General features: G+C 43.0%; 1 protein-coding gene across 1 annotated transcript in view; it reads left to right on the top strand.

Moving 5' to 3' along the window:
* The window catches only part of LOC147336975 (protein NLRC3-like), a 465583-nt gene that overhangs the window by 231778 nt on the left and 215458 nt on the right, over window positions 1-18347 (top strand). Inside the window, exon 10 of the mRNA XM_086287150.1 lies at window positions 10568-10713. Within this exon, the coding sequence (XP_086143276.1) occupies window positions 10568-10713 (146 nt within the window). The remainder of the gene's footprint in view (window positions 1-10567; window positions 10714-18347) is intronic.

Raw genomic sequence — 18347 nt, 5'->3', positions numbered from 1 at the left:
TAGCTACGACAGTTTATTTTGTTGTTCTTTATAATCTGTGCCAGTGGGAGCATGTAAATGTTAAACAGAAAGGGTCCCAAGATGGAACCTTGGGGAACTCCACATGTGATACTTGTCTGCTCAGATGTGAAGTTACCTGTTGATACAAAGTATTTCCTGTTTTCTAAGTATGTTTTGAACCAGTTTAGTACAGTTCCTGAAAGACCTGTCCAGTTCTCCAGTCGTTTGAGTAATATGTTGTGGTCAACTGTATCAAATGCTGCACTGAGATCCAGTAAAACTAAAACTGACATTTTTCCACTGTCTGTATTCAGACATATGTCATTAAACACTTTGGTCAGAGCGGTTTCAGTGCTGTGGTTCTGTCTAAAACCTGACTGGAAGGCATCGTAGCAGTTATTCTGTTTTAAGAAGTAACTGAGCTGTTGAGAAACTGCTTTTTCAATGATCTTACTTAAAAATGAGAGATTTGAGATCGGCCTGTAGTTGTTCATTTGTGTCTTGTCAAGATTGTCCTTTTTCAGTATAGGTTTGATTACAGCAGTTTTTAGTGATTCTGGAAACACACCTGACATTAAGGAAAAGTTGACGATCTGCAACAGGTCTGACTCTAAAGTCTTTGAGACCTTTTTGAAAAACCTTGTTGGCAGGACATCTAAACAGCAGGAGGAGGAGTTCAGTTGACCTAAGATGTCCTCCAGGTCTTTGCTGTTAATAGGTTGAAACTGTTTCATGGTGTTTAAACAGTTTTTTGGTGGACACAGTACATATCCTGGATCTGCTGTTGATGTACCAATTGCTTGTCTAATTTTTTGGATTTTTTCTGTGAAGAATTTGGCAAAGTCATTGCAGGCCATGGCTGAATGAAGTTCAGCTGCCACTGACACAGGAGGGTTTGTTAGCCTGTCAACTGTAGAAAATAAGACCCGAGCATTATGGCTGTTTTTAGTGATGATGTCAGAGAAGTAGGACCCCCTGCACTCCTCAGTTGTAAATTAAAATTGTGAAGTTTCTCTTTATAGATGTCATAGTGAACCTGCTCAGCTTTCCTACACTCTCTTTTTTCATTTTTCACCAGTGTGGAGTTTCTCCATGGAGACTCCTTCCTTCCTTCACCTTAATGGGAGCAATAGTGTCCATTACATTTAACATGTTAGCATTGAAGCTATTGACGAGCTCATTGACTGACCCTCTGGACAGGTCAGGTGTTAATGGGAAGACCTGGTTAAAAATTGCACTACTGTCTTCAGTTATACACCGTTTTGTGATCACTGTTGTTGATATATTTGTGTGGGCTGAGATTTTACTTTCAAAGAAAACACAGTAATGATCAGACACGCCCACATCAGACACAGTAACCTTTGAAATGCTCAGGCCTTTGGAGATCAGTAGGTCAAGAGTGTGTCCTCTATTATGTGTGGCCTCTGTTACATGCTGAGTCAGCCCAAAGTTGCCCAGAGTGTTACTCAGGTCTTTAGTCCCTTTGTCCTGAGGGTTGTCCACATGAATGTTAAAATCCCCAGCAATAATTACACAGTCGAAATCAACACAGATCACAGACAGCAGTTCACTGAGGTCATTAAAAAAGTCTGTGCAGTATTTGGGAGGCCTGTAAACATTAAGAAACACAACTTTGGATGGGGCCTTCAGCTGTAAAGCCACATATTCAAAAGACTGAAAACTTCCAGGAGATAGCTGCTTACATTGAAATGATTCATTAAATAAGACAGCAACCCCTCCTCCTCTCCTGCTCGCCCTGACCTCACTGATAAAACTGTAGTTAGGAGGGGTCGTCTCGATGAGAACAGCTCCACTGTTACTTTGGTCCAACCAAGTTTCAGTTAAAAACATAAAATCAAGGCTGTGCTCAGTGATTAAATCATTAATTAAAAATGTTTTCCCAGCTAAAGATCTAACGTTTAATAAAGCCAACTTAAGTGTTTTAGAGGCATTACTTGTCCCCTCGTGTTTGGGAGCAGTCTGTGGCACACAAGGTATGTTTACTATGTTTAAAGATCTTTTAGAGTGCAGCTCTCTGTGTTTTGACCAGGCCACATGTCTCCTTCTGTCACCTAAAAGTACAGAGATTTTAAAACCTTCTAGTAAACAGGGTCCCAGCTTCTCCTGGGAAAAGTCACCACTGCCATAATCCTCGCAGCCCGGACCCTCCACACATCACACATCAGACTGCGGAGACAGGGCATGAAGGTGGTAAAGAGGAACTAAGGGGGGCGAGGCTGGGCAATGTGACTTCGATTGCTCTGATGAGGGCGGGGCTCGATGGCGAACCTTTGGCCGCTCTGGTGGGGGGTTTATGGGGGACAAAAAGGGATTGGGCCGGGGGGTAGATCTGAGCCCAGCATTGACTCGCTCCATCATCTCCTCAGTGAATTTCAGGTGTGGGGAGGAGGGAGAAAGGGAGGGGGAGGAGGGTGATGGCCTGTCAGGGGTTTGGGGGACTGGGGAAGGTCGTGGTCCCTTGTCCTGGTCGTTGGTGTTGTTGAGAGAGTTGGAGGCAAATAGGGACCCCTCTTCTTGCCTCAGATGTCTCTCCTTTCTGAGGCTCTTCCCGGGTGGGGGCAGATGGAGCTCCTCCTCAAGGTTTCTGCTGGGCTTTGTCTGTTCTTGGAGTACTGTTTGTTCCTCTTTATGAGATAACTCCTCGTTTATCTCAGCCTTGGCACCAAGCACATATGGATGACGTATGGAATAAAACAAGTTGGAGGTGAACAGTTTCACCCCTGACTTGTTAAAATTAAATCCATTTGCTTTAAACAGATGCCTGCGTTCCCAAAAAATATTAAAGTTGTTGATAAAATGCACCGAGTGGTCAGTACATGCTGATATAAGCCATTTATTCAGTGTAAACAACCTGCTGAATCTCTCGTCTCCTCCTCTGACCGGCGGTACAGGTCCACTGATGAATACAGCTGCATTCAGAGAGTTTACAGTATTTAGTAATCCAGTAAAGTCCCGTTTCAGAACCTCCGACTGTTGTTTGGACACATCGTTTGACCCTGTATGCAGAACAATGTTTGTCACAGTTGGATATTCATCTGCAATTTGAAGAATTCTCTCCTTCAGGTTGTTGACCATATCCTTAGGAAAGCAGAGGACTTTAGTGTTCTTACCGCACATCCTTTGTACATCCTTTACGGCAGAGTCACCCACAATCAGAGTTTCAGGCCTAGCCTTTAGCTTTCCCTGTGGCCTTTCACTTTTCAAAAGATTTTCGGACCTTACTTCGCTGCTTTTAGATGGATGGTTGTCCGATATAGATCCAGGGTCCTTTGATAGTGGAGCAAATCTGTTGTGCAGTTTCACATTCAGTTGTTTTGGAGGTTTGTTGTTAACCTTCCTATTCACTGTTGTCCAGTCCTGTTTCCTCTCGTATACAGGGGTAGAAGAGCTTCTCTGTCTCGTAGGAAGTGAAGGCCAGTCGGTTTCAGAGATTTCAGCTCGCTGTGCTCTGCCCGTGATACGTCCTCCGCCTTCCAGGAGACATGATTTATGTCTTGGTTTTGCACCAAGACAGTCCAAGGGGGGATTATCACTTGAGGATTTATAATAATGCACAGAGTCTACTTTCTTGGTCATGTTATCTGTGCTCCTTAGCTGTGTACTAGCTTGCTCATCGCCATTGTTTTGAATCAAAGGCAAGGTTGTTTCATTTCCACACAGTCCATTTACCTCCACGTTTACTTCTAAGCGATGAATTTTTGTCTCCAGTACTGCAATCTTCTGCAGGAGGCTGTGGTAGTCATCTGTGGATAGGGAAGGCATCTTGTTGCTAGTTAGCCTAGCGGTTAGCACCTTTCCAGGCTATTGGGGCTGTTCGGTGCCCAGACACTGTAATCAGGCTTCAGCTGTGTCTAGGCCACAGACACATGGAGCGCTGAGGATAAGGTAACTATAAAAATGTTGCTGTTTCTGTTAAGAACACTTTAGTCCTAATGATCTATAAGTGTCCAGAAGCTATCGCAGGTAAGCTCATACGGAAAAAAGGGAAAAAATCAGCATAAAAATCAATAAAAGAAGAAAAGCATTTAAGGAGCAAACACGCGTCCACACTCGCAAAAGATACCATTGGGTAAAAGCAGCACAAAAGAGCAGCTATGTCTTCAGTGAGAGCCAAAACAAACCAACTTTTCAGCGTGAAACAACTCAGTTCATGTAACCTGAGGAAACTGTAAGTTTTCTCTAAATATCTTTTAGCTGTGGTTAGCTGGATGTCAGTCTTATGTTACAGACGCTGTGTCGAGCTGGAGCTGCGAGTCATATTTTCGGCGCTACGTTGTAGTGAGATAAGTTTGTGGGTATTTTGTGCAGCTTCAGCTGTCCTTTTAACTGCTCGCTGGTTAGCTAGCGTGAGCTATAAGCTAACAGCTAGCATGGTTAATGACGCTAGAGTTCCACGCACATGCAAACAGCTCGTCTCTACTGCTTTAACTGTTAAAACAGAAGACAATACTGCAGCTGACAGGGTTTATTATGTGAAACAGCAGCTTGTTTAGTTTAAACAGTCTGCATTAAGCTGGGCAAACACTGTGCGATTTTTTTTTCAGTCGCGTTATTCAGCTCCTGCTCAAACTGTACAATTAAATCGCAGAGGTTAGAAGTTCATAGGTCACGATGCAGGGTCTCACACTATATGGCCTGATGCTCTGATGCGACCCGAGTGCTCAAACTGTGCCTTCATAACATGAAGCTTATCATACAAAATCTGTCCCTCGCTCTCCCTCTCTCTGTCTTACAGACACACACACCATCAACTTTGCTAAATTACTAATGAAAAACATTGACCAGGCAGCTGTGATTGAGTAGCAATGTCCATCCAACTCTTTTCATGGTTGTTGTAGTCATAATAATTTTGTGAGGCCACATTGAAAAGTGTTGGATACAGAAGCGTAGTACGGAAGCGTAGAGCCGCCACCCAGGCAAAAGAAAAATAGAGCTATGTCACATTATAACGTGAAAAGTTTATTATTATAGTATACTATTGTTCTAACAATATTAGATATAGTTCTAACAATATACTTTTCATGTTTGTACAATATACTATCATTTAGGTACAATATACCTATTACAATATACATAATTCTCACGTTCGTACTTGCACTCGTTCTTATTTTAAACTTAATCTGGAATGCAGGATATGAATGACAAGATTTTGTTTTTCATATTTTTCATTATTTTTCAGTTTCAATTTTTTCTTCGGTTTCATTTTAAGCTGGCATCATTTTAGCCCTACACACCCTAAAATTTAGTATTTGTTGATGAGATGTTGAAGTGTTAATTGAACAAAGTTAAAATACAGTGGAACCCCGACTTACGAAATTAATCCGTTCCCGAGGGTCTTTCGTAAGTCGAAAATTTTCTTAAGTCGAAACAGCCATTGCACCTTTTGAGTGAGGTGATGCTGAACGATAGGCTAATTGCTAACTAGAACAACAATATGTCGTTCAAGTGGAACAGCGAAGCACGAGTACGGAAGCCAAGGGGTTGTCACATGATTCGGAAGGCCTTGTGGGCATTGTAGGCTCAGCCAATCAGAGCCAGCGGATTTCGTTACACCGGCATTTTGCCGTACCATGGGCAGAAATATTGCCGTTCATTGCCTTCGTAACTTGAATTTTTTGTTAAATGGGGTATTCGTAAGTCGGGGTTCCACTGTATTTTTCACATGATTTCGACTGAGAAGCATGTTTATGTCTCTTTCTTCTTCCTGTAGAGGAGGAGCTTGCCAGGGTACGGTCAGCCTTTGTCTGGAGGGTAACAATAGAAATCCTTAAACTGCTCCTTGAGGCCCTTGTAAGTGATGGTATCTTAAATAAGTTGGAGGAAGAATCGATACTGGAGGGGAACCCACTCAGAGCAGACAAGGCACGCAGCTTGATCGACACAGTGAGGAAAAAAGGAGACAAAGCATGCAAGATAACAATCAAGCATCTTCAGATCAAAGATCCTTCTCTTTTCTCTCAGCTGCGTTTGAACTCTGATCCATCTGCTCTACAAGGTGAGGTCATGCATCAGATACCATGAATAAAAATGGTCACCTTGCAGTTTGTTGAGATGTGAAAGTGAAACCTCAGAATTCATTGTAAGAAAAAGGAGAGGGCAAGAACGTCATTCTACGACGAATGTTTGGATTTGTTACATGCCTGCAAATGTATTTTCTAAACTACATGGAGGAATTTTGATGATCGTCATAAACCTGTGAAACTACTTAGATCTAATGTGATCTGTATTTAATTAAACACAAGTGTTCTTTACTTTTAAAAACCATGCAAACTGATTGCCTTAAAAAAGAAAAGTCACAGTGTTTCTCTAACAAGAGGACACTCTTTAAGCATCGGTCATTTGACTTAAATGTTTAATGAAAAAAATGCCACATTTACATATAATAAAGCAAATTGTGGCCAGAAAGGGTTTACATTATCTTTTGCCATTGTAAATTACGACAAGAATTAAATGTGAATTACTGAATCTCTCTCAGATGCTTCTTTAAATAACATAGCAGTGGGGAACATTATGACACTTCAATGTTATTATTTTTGGTTACAAAGTTTGGAGAAGAGGCACAGAAAGCAGAAACCTGTTTAGCCTGCACATGTTGGCATCAGGTACATATGAAAAGCTGCAAAGCAATGCAGATGTGGAGGTTCAAAACATTTAACATGGCTTTTTTCAGGAAATACATTTAGGAATTCCTGTAGCCCCTTTTTGATTTCTGGTAGAATGAGTATATTAAAAACTTGATAGGTTAAATAAAGGCCAAAGTACATCACATAGCTCCTTCAGACCAGATTTGTATTTTTCCTTCTTTTTTTCCTTTTTTTGATTCAGATGCTCTTCAGAAGTGTCAGCCTAAACTCAAGTCTCTCTTAAAGAAGAAGTTCCAGTGTGTGTTTGAGGGCATCGCTAAAGCAGGAAACCCAACCCTTCTGAATCAGATCTACACAGAGCTCTACATCACAGAGGGAGGGACTGCAGAGGTCAATGATGAACATGAGGTCAGACAGATTGAAACAGCATCCAGGAAACCACACAGACCAGAAACAACCATCAGACATGAAGACATCTTTAAAGACTCACCCAAAAGACAGGACCTGATCAGAACAGTGCTGACAAAGGGAGTGGCTGGCATTGGGAAAACAGTCTTAACACAGAAATACAGCCTGGACTGGGCTGAAGACAAAGCCAACCAGGACATCCAGTTCATATTTCCATTCACTTTCAGAGAGCTGAATGTGCTGCAAGAGGAAAAGTTCAGCTTGGTGGGACTTGTTCATCACTTCTTTACTGAAACCAAAGAAGCAGGAATCTGCAGCTTTGAAGACTTCCAGGTTGTGTTCATCTTTGATGGTCTGGATGAGTGTCGAGGTCCTCTGGACTTCAACAACACTAAGAGTGTGACTGATATTACGATGCCCACCACAGTTGATGTACTTCTCACAAGCCTGATCAAGGGGACGCTTCTTCCCTATGCTCACGTCTGGATAACCACACGACCTGCAGCAGCAGACCAGATCCCCCCTGAGTATGTTCACAGGGTGACAGAGGTCAGGGGGTTCACTGACCCACAGAAGGAGGAGTACTTCAGGAACCGATTCAGAGAGAAGGAGCAGGCCAGCAGGATCATCTCCCACATCAAAAAAGCTCGAAGCCTCCACATCATGTGCCACATCCCAGTCTTCTGCTGGATCACTGCTACAGTTCTGGAGGATGTGCTGGAAACCAGAGAGGGAGGACAGCTGCCCAACACCCTGACTGAGATGTACATCCACTTCCTGGTGGTTCAGGCCAAAGTGAAGAAGGTCAAGTATAATAGAGGACGTGCAACAGATCCACACTGGAGTCCAGAGAGCAGGAAGATGATGGAGTCTCTGGGAAAACTGGCTTTTGATCAGCTGCAGAAAGGAAACCTGATCTTCTATGAATCCGACCTGACAGAGTGTGGCATCGATATCAGAGCAGCCTCAGTGTACTCAGGAGTGTTCACACAGATCTTTAAAGAGGAGAGAGGACTGTACCAGGACAAGGTGTTCTGCTTCATCCATCTGAGTGTTCAGGAGTTTCTGGCTGCTCTTCATGTCCATCGGACCTTCATCAACTCTGGACTCAATCTGCTGGAAGAACAAACAACCCCCAAGAAGTCTGAAACAGGAGATTCTGCAGAGAAACACTTCTACCAGAGTGCTGTGAACAAGGCCTTACAGAGTCCAAATGGACACCTGGACTTGTTCCTCCGCTTCCTCCTGGGTCTTTCATTGCAGACCAATCAGACTCTCCTACGAGGTCTGCTGACACAGACAGGAAGTAGCTCACAGACCAATCAGGAAACAGTCCAGTACATCAAGAAGAAGCTCAGTAAGAATCTGTCTGCAGAGAAAAGCATCAATCTGATCCACTGTCTGAATGAACTGAATGATCGTTCTCTAGTGGAGGAGATCCAACAGTCCCTGAGATCAGGACGTCTCTCCACAGATAAACTGTCTCCTGCTCAGTGGTCAGCTCTGGTCTTCATCTTACTGTCATCAGAAGAAGATCTGGATGAGTTTGACTTCAAGAAATACTCTGCTTCAGAGGAGGCTCTTCTGAGGCTGCTGCCAGTGGTCAAAGCCTCCAACAAAGCTCTGTGAGTAAACATGTTGTCATCGCTTCATTGTTAAAATCATGGGAAATAAATCAGAAATGCTGAGTTCAAAGAGCACTGTAACATTTTTTTAAAATAGTAAATTAAATGATCATCAGTCACTCGGTAAATATATGGTAGTTTTAATGTTTCACTCCAGCATTTCTAAAACACACTTTGTTCTGTAACTCTTATCAAAGGACAATCCAGACCCAGCCTATAAGAACATGAGCTCTGATGCTTCAGCCCCTCTGACAGGTTTATTATCCTCAGCTTGTTCACTTGTCTCCAACTCCAGGAGTTTGGTTGTTTTATTCTAAAGCACAAACTTCACCTGCCAGACTTCACCTACATCTTTTTCTGATGTTCATAATTTAAGTTCAAGTTTGTATCTCACTTTCAGTGCACACCCTCCCTTTTTAAATATAAATCTCTGCTGTGCTGTCATGGTTTCATCCTGTATGGAGGGAGAAACTCGGTCTTCATTACTGAAATTGCCTCTAAGGTCGTGTTTCTTGTCAGTAACCATATGTAACTGTAAGGCTTCCATAACCAGTGTTATCACAGAATTACAGTGGGTTCACTCTGGGTCCTCTACAGTTTCTTCCCACTGTCCACAGACATGCAGTTAGGTTACCTGGTGATCTAAACTTCATGCAGGTGTGAGTGAGAGTGGTTGTCTGTCCCTCTGTGGGCTTAGTGGAAGAGACTGGATGGATCTCTGCTTTGTCTTTGATATATGCTGACAGCAAACATTCTCCATGAAGTCTGCATTTCAGCTCATCTCCTTTATACACACCTTTAACAGGAAGAGTTTTATACAGCTAGTGTTTAAAATCAAGTGTTATTCACAATACACAGGTAATGAGCATGATTATTGAATTACTAAAATTTTCTAAAATAATTGTTTTAGTTAATATTGTATGACAGTGTACACAGAATTATTAGCTCAGTAGGCAGAGTGGTCGCCCCATGATCATAAGGTCAGGGGTCGAATCCACCGAATAGTTACCTTGTGGTACCCCTGAGCAAGGTACCATCAAGGTACCAATCATGTGCACTGGACTGGTAGCACTCATAGTCTCATAGGTTTAAATAAATTTTTTAAAAAAGGGTTCAACATATAAACAAATTTAATTTGATCACATATATTGTTTGTTTTTTTTTGTTTTTGTTTTTTTCCTTTCTCTCACAGACTGAGCAGCTGTAACGTCTCAGAGAAAGGCTGTGAAAATTTGTTGTCAGTGGTCAGCTCCCAGTCCTGTAGTCTGAGAGAGCTGGACCTGAGTACCAACAGCCTGAAGACTTCAGCAGTAAAGCTTCTGTCTGCTGCAGTGGAGAGTCCACATGCCAAACTGAATGTTCTGAGGTCAGATCAATTTGTATTATGTTTAGTTCTGTTTGTTTATGTGTTTGATGTTTGTTTTTGTTTATGTCTTTATCCAGTTATCCTTGTTTCATAGCATTTTTATTCATTTCAAAGTTAAACAGAAGTTTTACTAACCTGCTCAGCACAAGACAATAAGCTATTGCACCTTGATTACACTTTAACAACAATCTTTATTCATGTTTTTATCTTCAGACTTAACATCTGTGAACTCTCAGAGGAAAACTGTGAAGCTCTGTCCTCAGTTCTCAGCTCGCAGGCCTCTAGTCTGACAGAGCTGGACCTGAGTATCAGAAAGCTGCAGGATTCAGGAGTGAAGCTTCTGTCTGCTGGACTACAACGTTTAAACTGTAAACTGAATACTCTGAGGTCAGATCAGAAAATATTTAGTTTTTAGAATTATTAATTAAAGTTCATACATATGATGTTGTATCTTAGTATGTTTATGTTTTCTTTAAAAATAGAAAGTCAACATTTAATGTTGTGAAATGTATTAACAAACTCTACATGAGTACTTGTTTTATAGATTGTCTTTTATTTTTCAGACTGAGTGGCTGTAACCTGTCAGAGAGAAGCTGTGAAGCTCTGTCCTCAGTCCTCAGCTCCCAGTCCTCCAGTCTGAGAGAGCTGGACCTGAGTAACTCTGACCTGCAGGATTCAGGAGTGAAGCTTCTGTCCGCTGGACTAAAGAGTTCACAGTGTGCAGTGGAAACTCTCAGGTCAGGATTCAAACTTTTCCACAGATGATCATTTGAAATGTGACTTATATTATTGTATAAACAGGTCACTTTTACAGCTGTCAAGTGAACTTTTATTTACATTTGAGTGGATAATTGGACTCTGAATTACTAAAAGTTGTTATAGTCATGTCTTTGTTTATTTAAAAAAATACTTCATGTACTGCCTAATTTAAAGATTTAGGCTCCTTTGGGCCCATAATATATATATTTGATTTCTTTGTGAATGAAATTAGGAGGATATTGGCGACTGCTGATTGGCTCGCTGTTTGTTTTTTATTCACAGTACTTAATTTTAAAGGCTGATTTCTCAAAATGAGATGTTTATCTTTTCTTCTACAACACGTGGAGCCACCAAATCTTCTTGCTTCATTTATTCATTACAGTTTGATTTAAAGAATATTAGACTCGTAACATAATAAATATATTTATTTCACTTCTTCTTGAGAGAAAGAGAGGGATGACTGGGTGAGCTCCAGTGGTTCATCCCAGCAGAGAGAGCGGCACACTGGGCTGCAAATGATCACAGTAGTAATGGCCATAGTTTGATAAAACAGGCAGTCTTACCCTGTAGATAATACAGGGTTCTGGTGCCGATGTGGGGGAGGGGAGTCGCCCGGTACTAACTACATACTACTAACTACCTCATCCAGATGTCTTCCCTACTAAACCTGATAAGAAGTAACTGCAGTAGCCTTATAGGTCAAATCAGTTTCACCTGTTAAAGTTAGCTCCACTATTAATTAGGGGTGGGGGAAAAAATCGATACTGTGTAGTATCGTGATATTTTGTTTGCTAATAATGTATCGATACAGGGACAGCAGAAATCGATATTTTGTTACAAACAATTTTTTCTCTGAAGTCAACATGCTCTGGAGTCAGAGCATGTTGACTTCAGAGCATGTTGATCCTTTTTCTGAGCAACAATCCTGACATTCCTTCACTGTCCAAATGTGTTTAACTTTTTTTTTGGCAGCAATAAACATGACAGTTTACTTATTTTAATTTAAGACATGTTTAATTTTAATTAAGTTTAAAACTTTTTTATTTAATGTAAAATTATATTTTTTTTAAATTTACTTTCAAATTCTTCAGTTGCTGAAGGGGCTGCATAGTTTTCATAAATTGCATAGTTCAGAATAGCTATAATTGTACCAGATGGTTGCATTCAGTTAAGTTGGACTAGACTGTAATACAAACTGTTCAGTTTGTCAACAATAAAACTGACTGAAATGAGAGAAAGACTGAGTGTGAGACTTTGATATTAGATAAAATGAATATTGATAAAGTTTACCTTTATGTGCAGAATTTAAATATTGCAAAATATTTTAAAAAATCGCAATAATATCGTATCGTGCGTTAAGTATTGTGATAATATCGTATCGCGAGTTGTATGGTGATTCCCACCTCTACTATTAATGGTGTCACTTGTTATTTCTGGGATGAGTTTAGTAGCCTGAACAGCTGCTTAAAGGAAAGTAATTAAATAATAAAAATAACCTAAGTCCGGGGGAACCTGCAAGAGCTGTTTGCACAAAGAATAATGCTCAGACTTTGAGGTTTTATCGTTTTACACAAGGTTTAAAAATGAATGTCCACAATTGAATTGCAGAAATTGTTATTGAGCTAATACTGATGTAGTTGTTATCTTTGGTAAGGAGAGGTTGGAGGAAGGATGAGCACAGTCAGGCCTAAAGATGCTCTTAATAATAATAATGGATTGCATTTATATAGCGCTTTTCGAGACCCTCAAAGACCCTTTACAATGCCACTACAGGGAGTGCAGAATTATTAGGCAAGTTGTATTTTTGAGGAATAATTTTATTATTGAACAACAACCATGTTCTCAATGAACCCAAAAAACTCATTAATATCAAAGCTGAATGTTTTTGGAAGTAGTTTTTAGTTTTAGCTATTTTAGGGGGATATCTGTGTGTGCAGGTGACTATTACTGTGCAGAATTATTAGGCAACTTAACAAAAAACAAATATATACCCATTTCAATTATTTATTTTTACCAGTGACACCAATATAACATCTCCACATTCACAAATATACATTTCTGACATTCAAAAACAAAACAAAAACAAATCAGCGACCAATATAGCCACCTTTCTTTGCAAGGACACTCAAAAGCCTGCCATCCATGGATCCTGTCAGTGTTTTGATCTGTTCACCATCAACATTGCGTGCAGCAGCAACCACAGCCTCCCAGACACTGTTCAGAGAGGTGTACTGTTTTCCCTCCTTGTAAATCTCACATTTGATGATGGACCACAGGTTCTCAATGGGGTTCAGATCAGGTGAACAAGGAGGCCATGTCATTAGTTTTTCTTCTTTTATACCCTTTCTTGCCAGCCACGCTGTGGAGTACTTGGACGCGTGTGATGGAGCATTGTCCTGCATGAAAATCATGTTTTTCTTGAAGGATGCAGACTTCTTCCTGTACCACTGCTTGAAGAAGGTGTCTTCCAGAAACTGGCAGTAGGACTGGGAGTTGAGCTTGACTCCATCCTCAACCCGAAAAGGCCCCACAAGCTCATCTTTGATGATACCAGCCCAAACCAGTACTCCACCTCCACCTTGCTGGCGTCTGAGTGGGACTGGAGCTCTCTGCCCTTTACCAATCCAGCCACGGGCCCATCCATCTGGCCCATCAAGACTCACTCTCATTTCATCAGTCCATAAAACCTTAGAAAAACCAGTCTTGAGATATTTCTTGGCCCAGTCTTGACGTTTCAGCTTGTGTGTCTTGTTCAGTGGTGGTCGTCTTTCAGCCTTTCTTACCTTGGCCATGTCTCTGAGTATTGCACACCTTGTGCTCTTGGGCACTCCAGTGATGTTGCAGCTCCAAAATATGGCCAAACTGGTGGCAAGTGGCATCTTGGCAGCTGCACGCTTGACTTTTCTCAGTTCATGGGCAGTTATTTTGTGCCTTGGTTTTTCCACACGCTTCTTGCGACCCTGTTGACTATTTTGAATGAAACGCTTGATTGTTCGATGATCACGCTTCAGAAGCTTTGCAATTTTGAGACTGCTGCATCCCTCTGCAAGATATCTCACTGTTTTTGACTTTTCTGAGCCTGTCAAGTCCTTCTTTTGACCCATTTTGCCAAAGGAAAGGACGTTGCCTAACAATTATGCACACCTGATATAGGGTGTTGATGTCATTAGACCACACCCCTTCTCATTACAGAGATGCACATCACCTAATATGCTTAATTGGTAGTAGGCTTTCGAGCCTATACAGCTTGGAGTAAGACAACATGCATGAAGAGGATGATGTGGACAAAATACTCATTTGCCTAATAATTCTGCACTCCCTGTATTCATTCACTCTCACATTCACACACTGGTGGAGGTAAGCTACAGTTGTAGTGGTAGGTTAGGTTTTGCCCAAGGACAAAATGACCAAGACAGAGAGAGCTGGCTCATCAGACAGACAAGCTCATCTTGTAACCTACTGGTTCGCTGGTCAGCACACCAGCTGACTAGCACACCGGCTAAATAGCAAATCAGCTAACTAGCAGACCAGCTAACGGCAGCCACAAGCTGAAGGACGATTAAATGTAGTGGAGATATCAGAGATGACACTGGTGTGTCCGATTCACTCTTTAGCACTCTGGTCACTCCGGTGTGTCAGCCAGAACACCACTGAAGGCCAAATGATCCCAGCATGTGGAATAAAGAGCTTAAGGTTTGGTTTGAGACACTTTATTCTTTCACTGATTGATTCTTGCGGCTGTGATCATGTGTGTGGTTTCTTACAAAAAGGAAGTACACAATACAAATACATGACAAATAAGATGAATAGATAAGTTACATATCCAGTTATATGTACGTACATCAGTATAGCTAATATAGCCATATATAAGGACAAAGATCACAGTACTATAATGCAGTAATGTTAAACACAAAGGTGTATATCTACATAAATCTGTCCTATCAGTGATCAGGGTACTGTAGTATACTTCCACTACATAAACTATAGAAACTAAACGACATTAGTGTGACTTTAAGTTACCATCAGTACAGACGAACTGATGGTAGTTGTACAAAATAAAGGCATTGCAATTATTGTGAAGGGCTTCCGGTTAAACTAAGATCAGCTGATTACCTCATAACAAATTGTTTGCTATAGAACGCAGCTCCCACTCTTCATTAATATCATGTACTGTAACTCCCAAGTAACCATGGTTACCCAGCCACGCCCAGTAGTCTCCAGAGAGACCAACAGCTGGTGCACGTTGTAACGCCGTGGCTTTCATAGTCTCTCCTTTTTCTACAGCTCATGTGTTCTTCTTGTGATGGTGCGTCTTGAGGGAGGCTCATACATGCCGTCATTTGTTGATCCTAAGAACGTTCCTCAGACCGACTTCTTCAACAACACTAATCAGCCTGCAGTTTGTAGCTACTCACTTCACTGTGGTGTTTGTTAGCTTGTCTTTCTTTGGTTTTATCCTGACTCCTCCCACAAGCTGATCCTACGTAGTCTGCCCAAGCCTCCCACCTCTGTTTGTTTGGGTGGTTTGTTTGCTGCCATCAACAGCGTGTAATGCATTTAAGTGATACTTCAGACATGAAGTACTGCGACAATAAAAAACTCAACTTTGCTTAAAAATAACTTTACTTGTATCAACACTGCCCTCTGGAATAATTAGACTTTGGTGACAAACTGATGTGATCTCCATGTTTCCTTTGTTGGACTGTGGGCGAGTGTCAGAACTGGATGTACTGAGTAACATGTGGAGTTTAAATATGTGTCAGTTCCAGTTTTAGAGCTCTAAAGTGCAGCTATCATGTTAGGAATATGTTAGGAATAGACAGGAACACTGAGCACACTGAGGTCAAATCTTTATTTATCCAGTTCATCTGTAGGCTGAGCTCAGTCCATCCATTTAGTGAAATGATGTTTAAAGGTTTCCTTGTTCTGTGAGCGTGCACAGATCCTGAAGCAGAAAGCCTGGGTTAACAGAGAAATGATCATCACTGTGATGATGCTCACCATCTCTGACTGGGATTTGAGGTTTTGTCAAAGCAGCAAAGAAAGCCTGGCTATGTTGGACTGGGTGTGGAAGCAGCTCCCAGTTTGAGTTCAGGAGACAGACACCCTCTCTACTTTGACGATCAGCTTCAAACTTTCCTTTTTGATAAAACTTATAGTTAGAGCTGGATCAGGTGACCCTGAACCATCACTTAGTTATGCTGCTATAGAGATGGATAACAGATGGATTGTTGTTTTGTGTGTCTGCAGTCTGTCAGGCTGTCTGATCACAGAGGAAGGCTGTACTTCTCTGGCCTCAGCTCTGACCTCCAACCCCTCCCATCTGAGAGAGCTGGACCTGAGCTACAATCATCCAGGTCCCTCAGGAATGAAGCTTCTTTTTTTTTTTTTTTTTTTTTTTTTTTTTTTTAAATGACATCAGAAACAGCAGTATGCGACATTACGTGATGGCAGAGCTTCAGTTCATCCTTTGTCATTTTTTTTTTTTTTTTTTTTTTTTTTTTTTTAATAAATAGGACAGGGGGAATGAATGAGAGAGAGAGGGGGAGAGAAAGAAAGAAAACCCAAGGGGAGAAGAGACGGTGAGAAGGGGGGGGAAGAGAGACAAAAAAAAAAAAAAAAAAACTCCTGGGTCACCTGTATGGAGAAAAAACAAACAAACAAACAAACAAACAAACAGAGGAGACAGCAAACAACAAAGAGCAACATAATAATAGAGAAAACAAAGCACCATCACAATAAACTAGCTAGTCATAGATATCAGTATTTACTAAGTAATAAACGATATTGTGCAGCACGCAAGATAGACAGCGCACAGTGTGCTTTGAGGCAGCAGCCAAGAAAGCTTTAGTCCGCGTCTGTGAATACCCATGTGTGCATACCTGTGTGGATCAGCATGCTTGCATTCCAAAGGTTTCTCCATGTAATGATCTGCTAGGGAGTGTGGGGGGGCCACAGCCCCGTCCTCCAGGGTGTGAAGCGGGTATGGAGGAGATCAAAACTCCAGACATCCAGAGGCCCCCAGAACACAAGAGACCATGGAAGACCAACAGAGGGGCAGCCGCGCCACTGTTCCAGTAAGAGCTGAGGAGAGTCCCAGATGAGGGCTCACTCAGCAGCCGCGGAGCAGAAGCCAGGGGGGGTTGCAGTGACGCGCCCGTGAGCTCCGCCGGCCCCCAGCTGCGCCTGAGTGACCGAGCCCTAGGCCGAGAGGCCGGGGGCACCCCACCTCCAAAGGGGCCCGAGCGAGCCCCAGGCCCCAGGCCCCGACAAGCGGCCGCCAAGGAGTGAGCCGGTGTGTACCCGGACGCCCACCCCCAGACACAAAGAACCACCAACACACCGACACCTGAGGGAGTCCGCCACCGGCAGGGGAAGTGGTGGTGGGTGGAGATAGGCCTCCAAACCTTGGAGGGCCTGAGGTGTCCCCAGAGAGGTGGCGTCTGATACCCAACCTGACATATAGACACAGACATACAGGCACACACAGACACAAACATCCATTCCCACCCTCATGCTCTCATATGCACTCACTCCACACTCAACCAACGTGGAGACAGACATAAAGAGACGCTGTACACACAATCACACTCCCCAAGCGTACTCTACAAACCGGGTCTAGGTACCCTTGCCCCTGGAGGGGGGAATTGCACCCAGACCCAGGTGGTGTTACCCTTTTCCCTGCGGTGGGGAGAGGCAGACCACCCCGACTCCGCAGCAGCAGGGAGGCCCCACACCCCAGACCGCAGTCGGACGGCCAACTCCTCCTACTAGCCCCCCCGCTCCAGCAGGCCGCAGAGAATGGGGGTGGGAGAAGACTCCAAACCTCCCTCCACCCGCTCATTGTAGTGTTGATGCATATGTGTTCTAAGGTGCAATTAAAACCCAGGAGGGCATGGAGCTACCTGCCAAGGAGCAGCAGGTAAGCGCATGGTCCCTCCTGCTAGCCCTCAATGACTAAGTGTATTTAAAATTGAGAGGTGGGCAACGACGTCAGGGGTGAGGTATACACCCTGATGGTGATTTGGACTCCGTGATTGTGCCCACCCCCAAGATCCTATATGTATGTGTAATGAGAGTGTGAATAATGTGAATGTCTAAGTTGTGGGATAAAATTGAGGCAGAGGCAGCCAGAAGGGGACAGGGGGGGGGGTAGCCTCCTCTGCACCCTGGTGACATACCCCCACTCCAAGGCCCTGCATGTGTGGGTGGTTGTGGAGGAGCGGGAAGAGGGAGGCAGCTGGAGATGGGGAGGGAAGGAAGGGAGGGGCAGGTAACCCCTCCCTGGGGCCAGCTCCCCCGCTGACCCCAGTAGGCACTCCCACCCTCCGCGACCCGCCAGGGAAGGGGGGCCCAGGCCCATCAGACCGGGGCCCAGTGCAGTAGCGCCCCCCGGCTCCACAGAGCCCTGGACAGTCCACCCAACCCCACCACAGAGAAAACTGCACCCACCCCACCAACCACACATCTTCCAGACTACATAAGACGGTAAACGCCCAGGCTGAGATCTTCCTCCACCTCTCCTGTATCTCCCCCTCCTGCAGAGAGTTCCTGAGAGAAGAAAGCTCCTGCCAGATGTGACCA

This window comes from Aulonocara sp. 'chitande type north' Nkhata Bay, linkage group LG3, assembly GCF_057382095.1.
Source record: "Aulonocara sp. 'chitande type north' Nkhata Bay isolate Kocher_YH1m ecotype deep benthic linkage group LG3, A_spYH_male_GT1.1, whole genome shotgun sequence".
NCBI lineage: Eukaryota > Metazoa > Chordata > Actinopteri > Cichliformes > Cichlidae > Aulonocara > Aulonocara sp. 'chitande type north' Nkhata Bay.
Note: the sequence above shows the minus strand (reverse complement) of the source record. Positions and strands in the feature narration are given on the sequence as shown.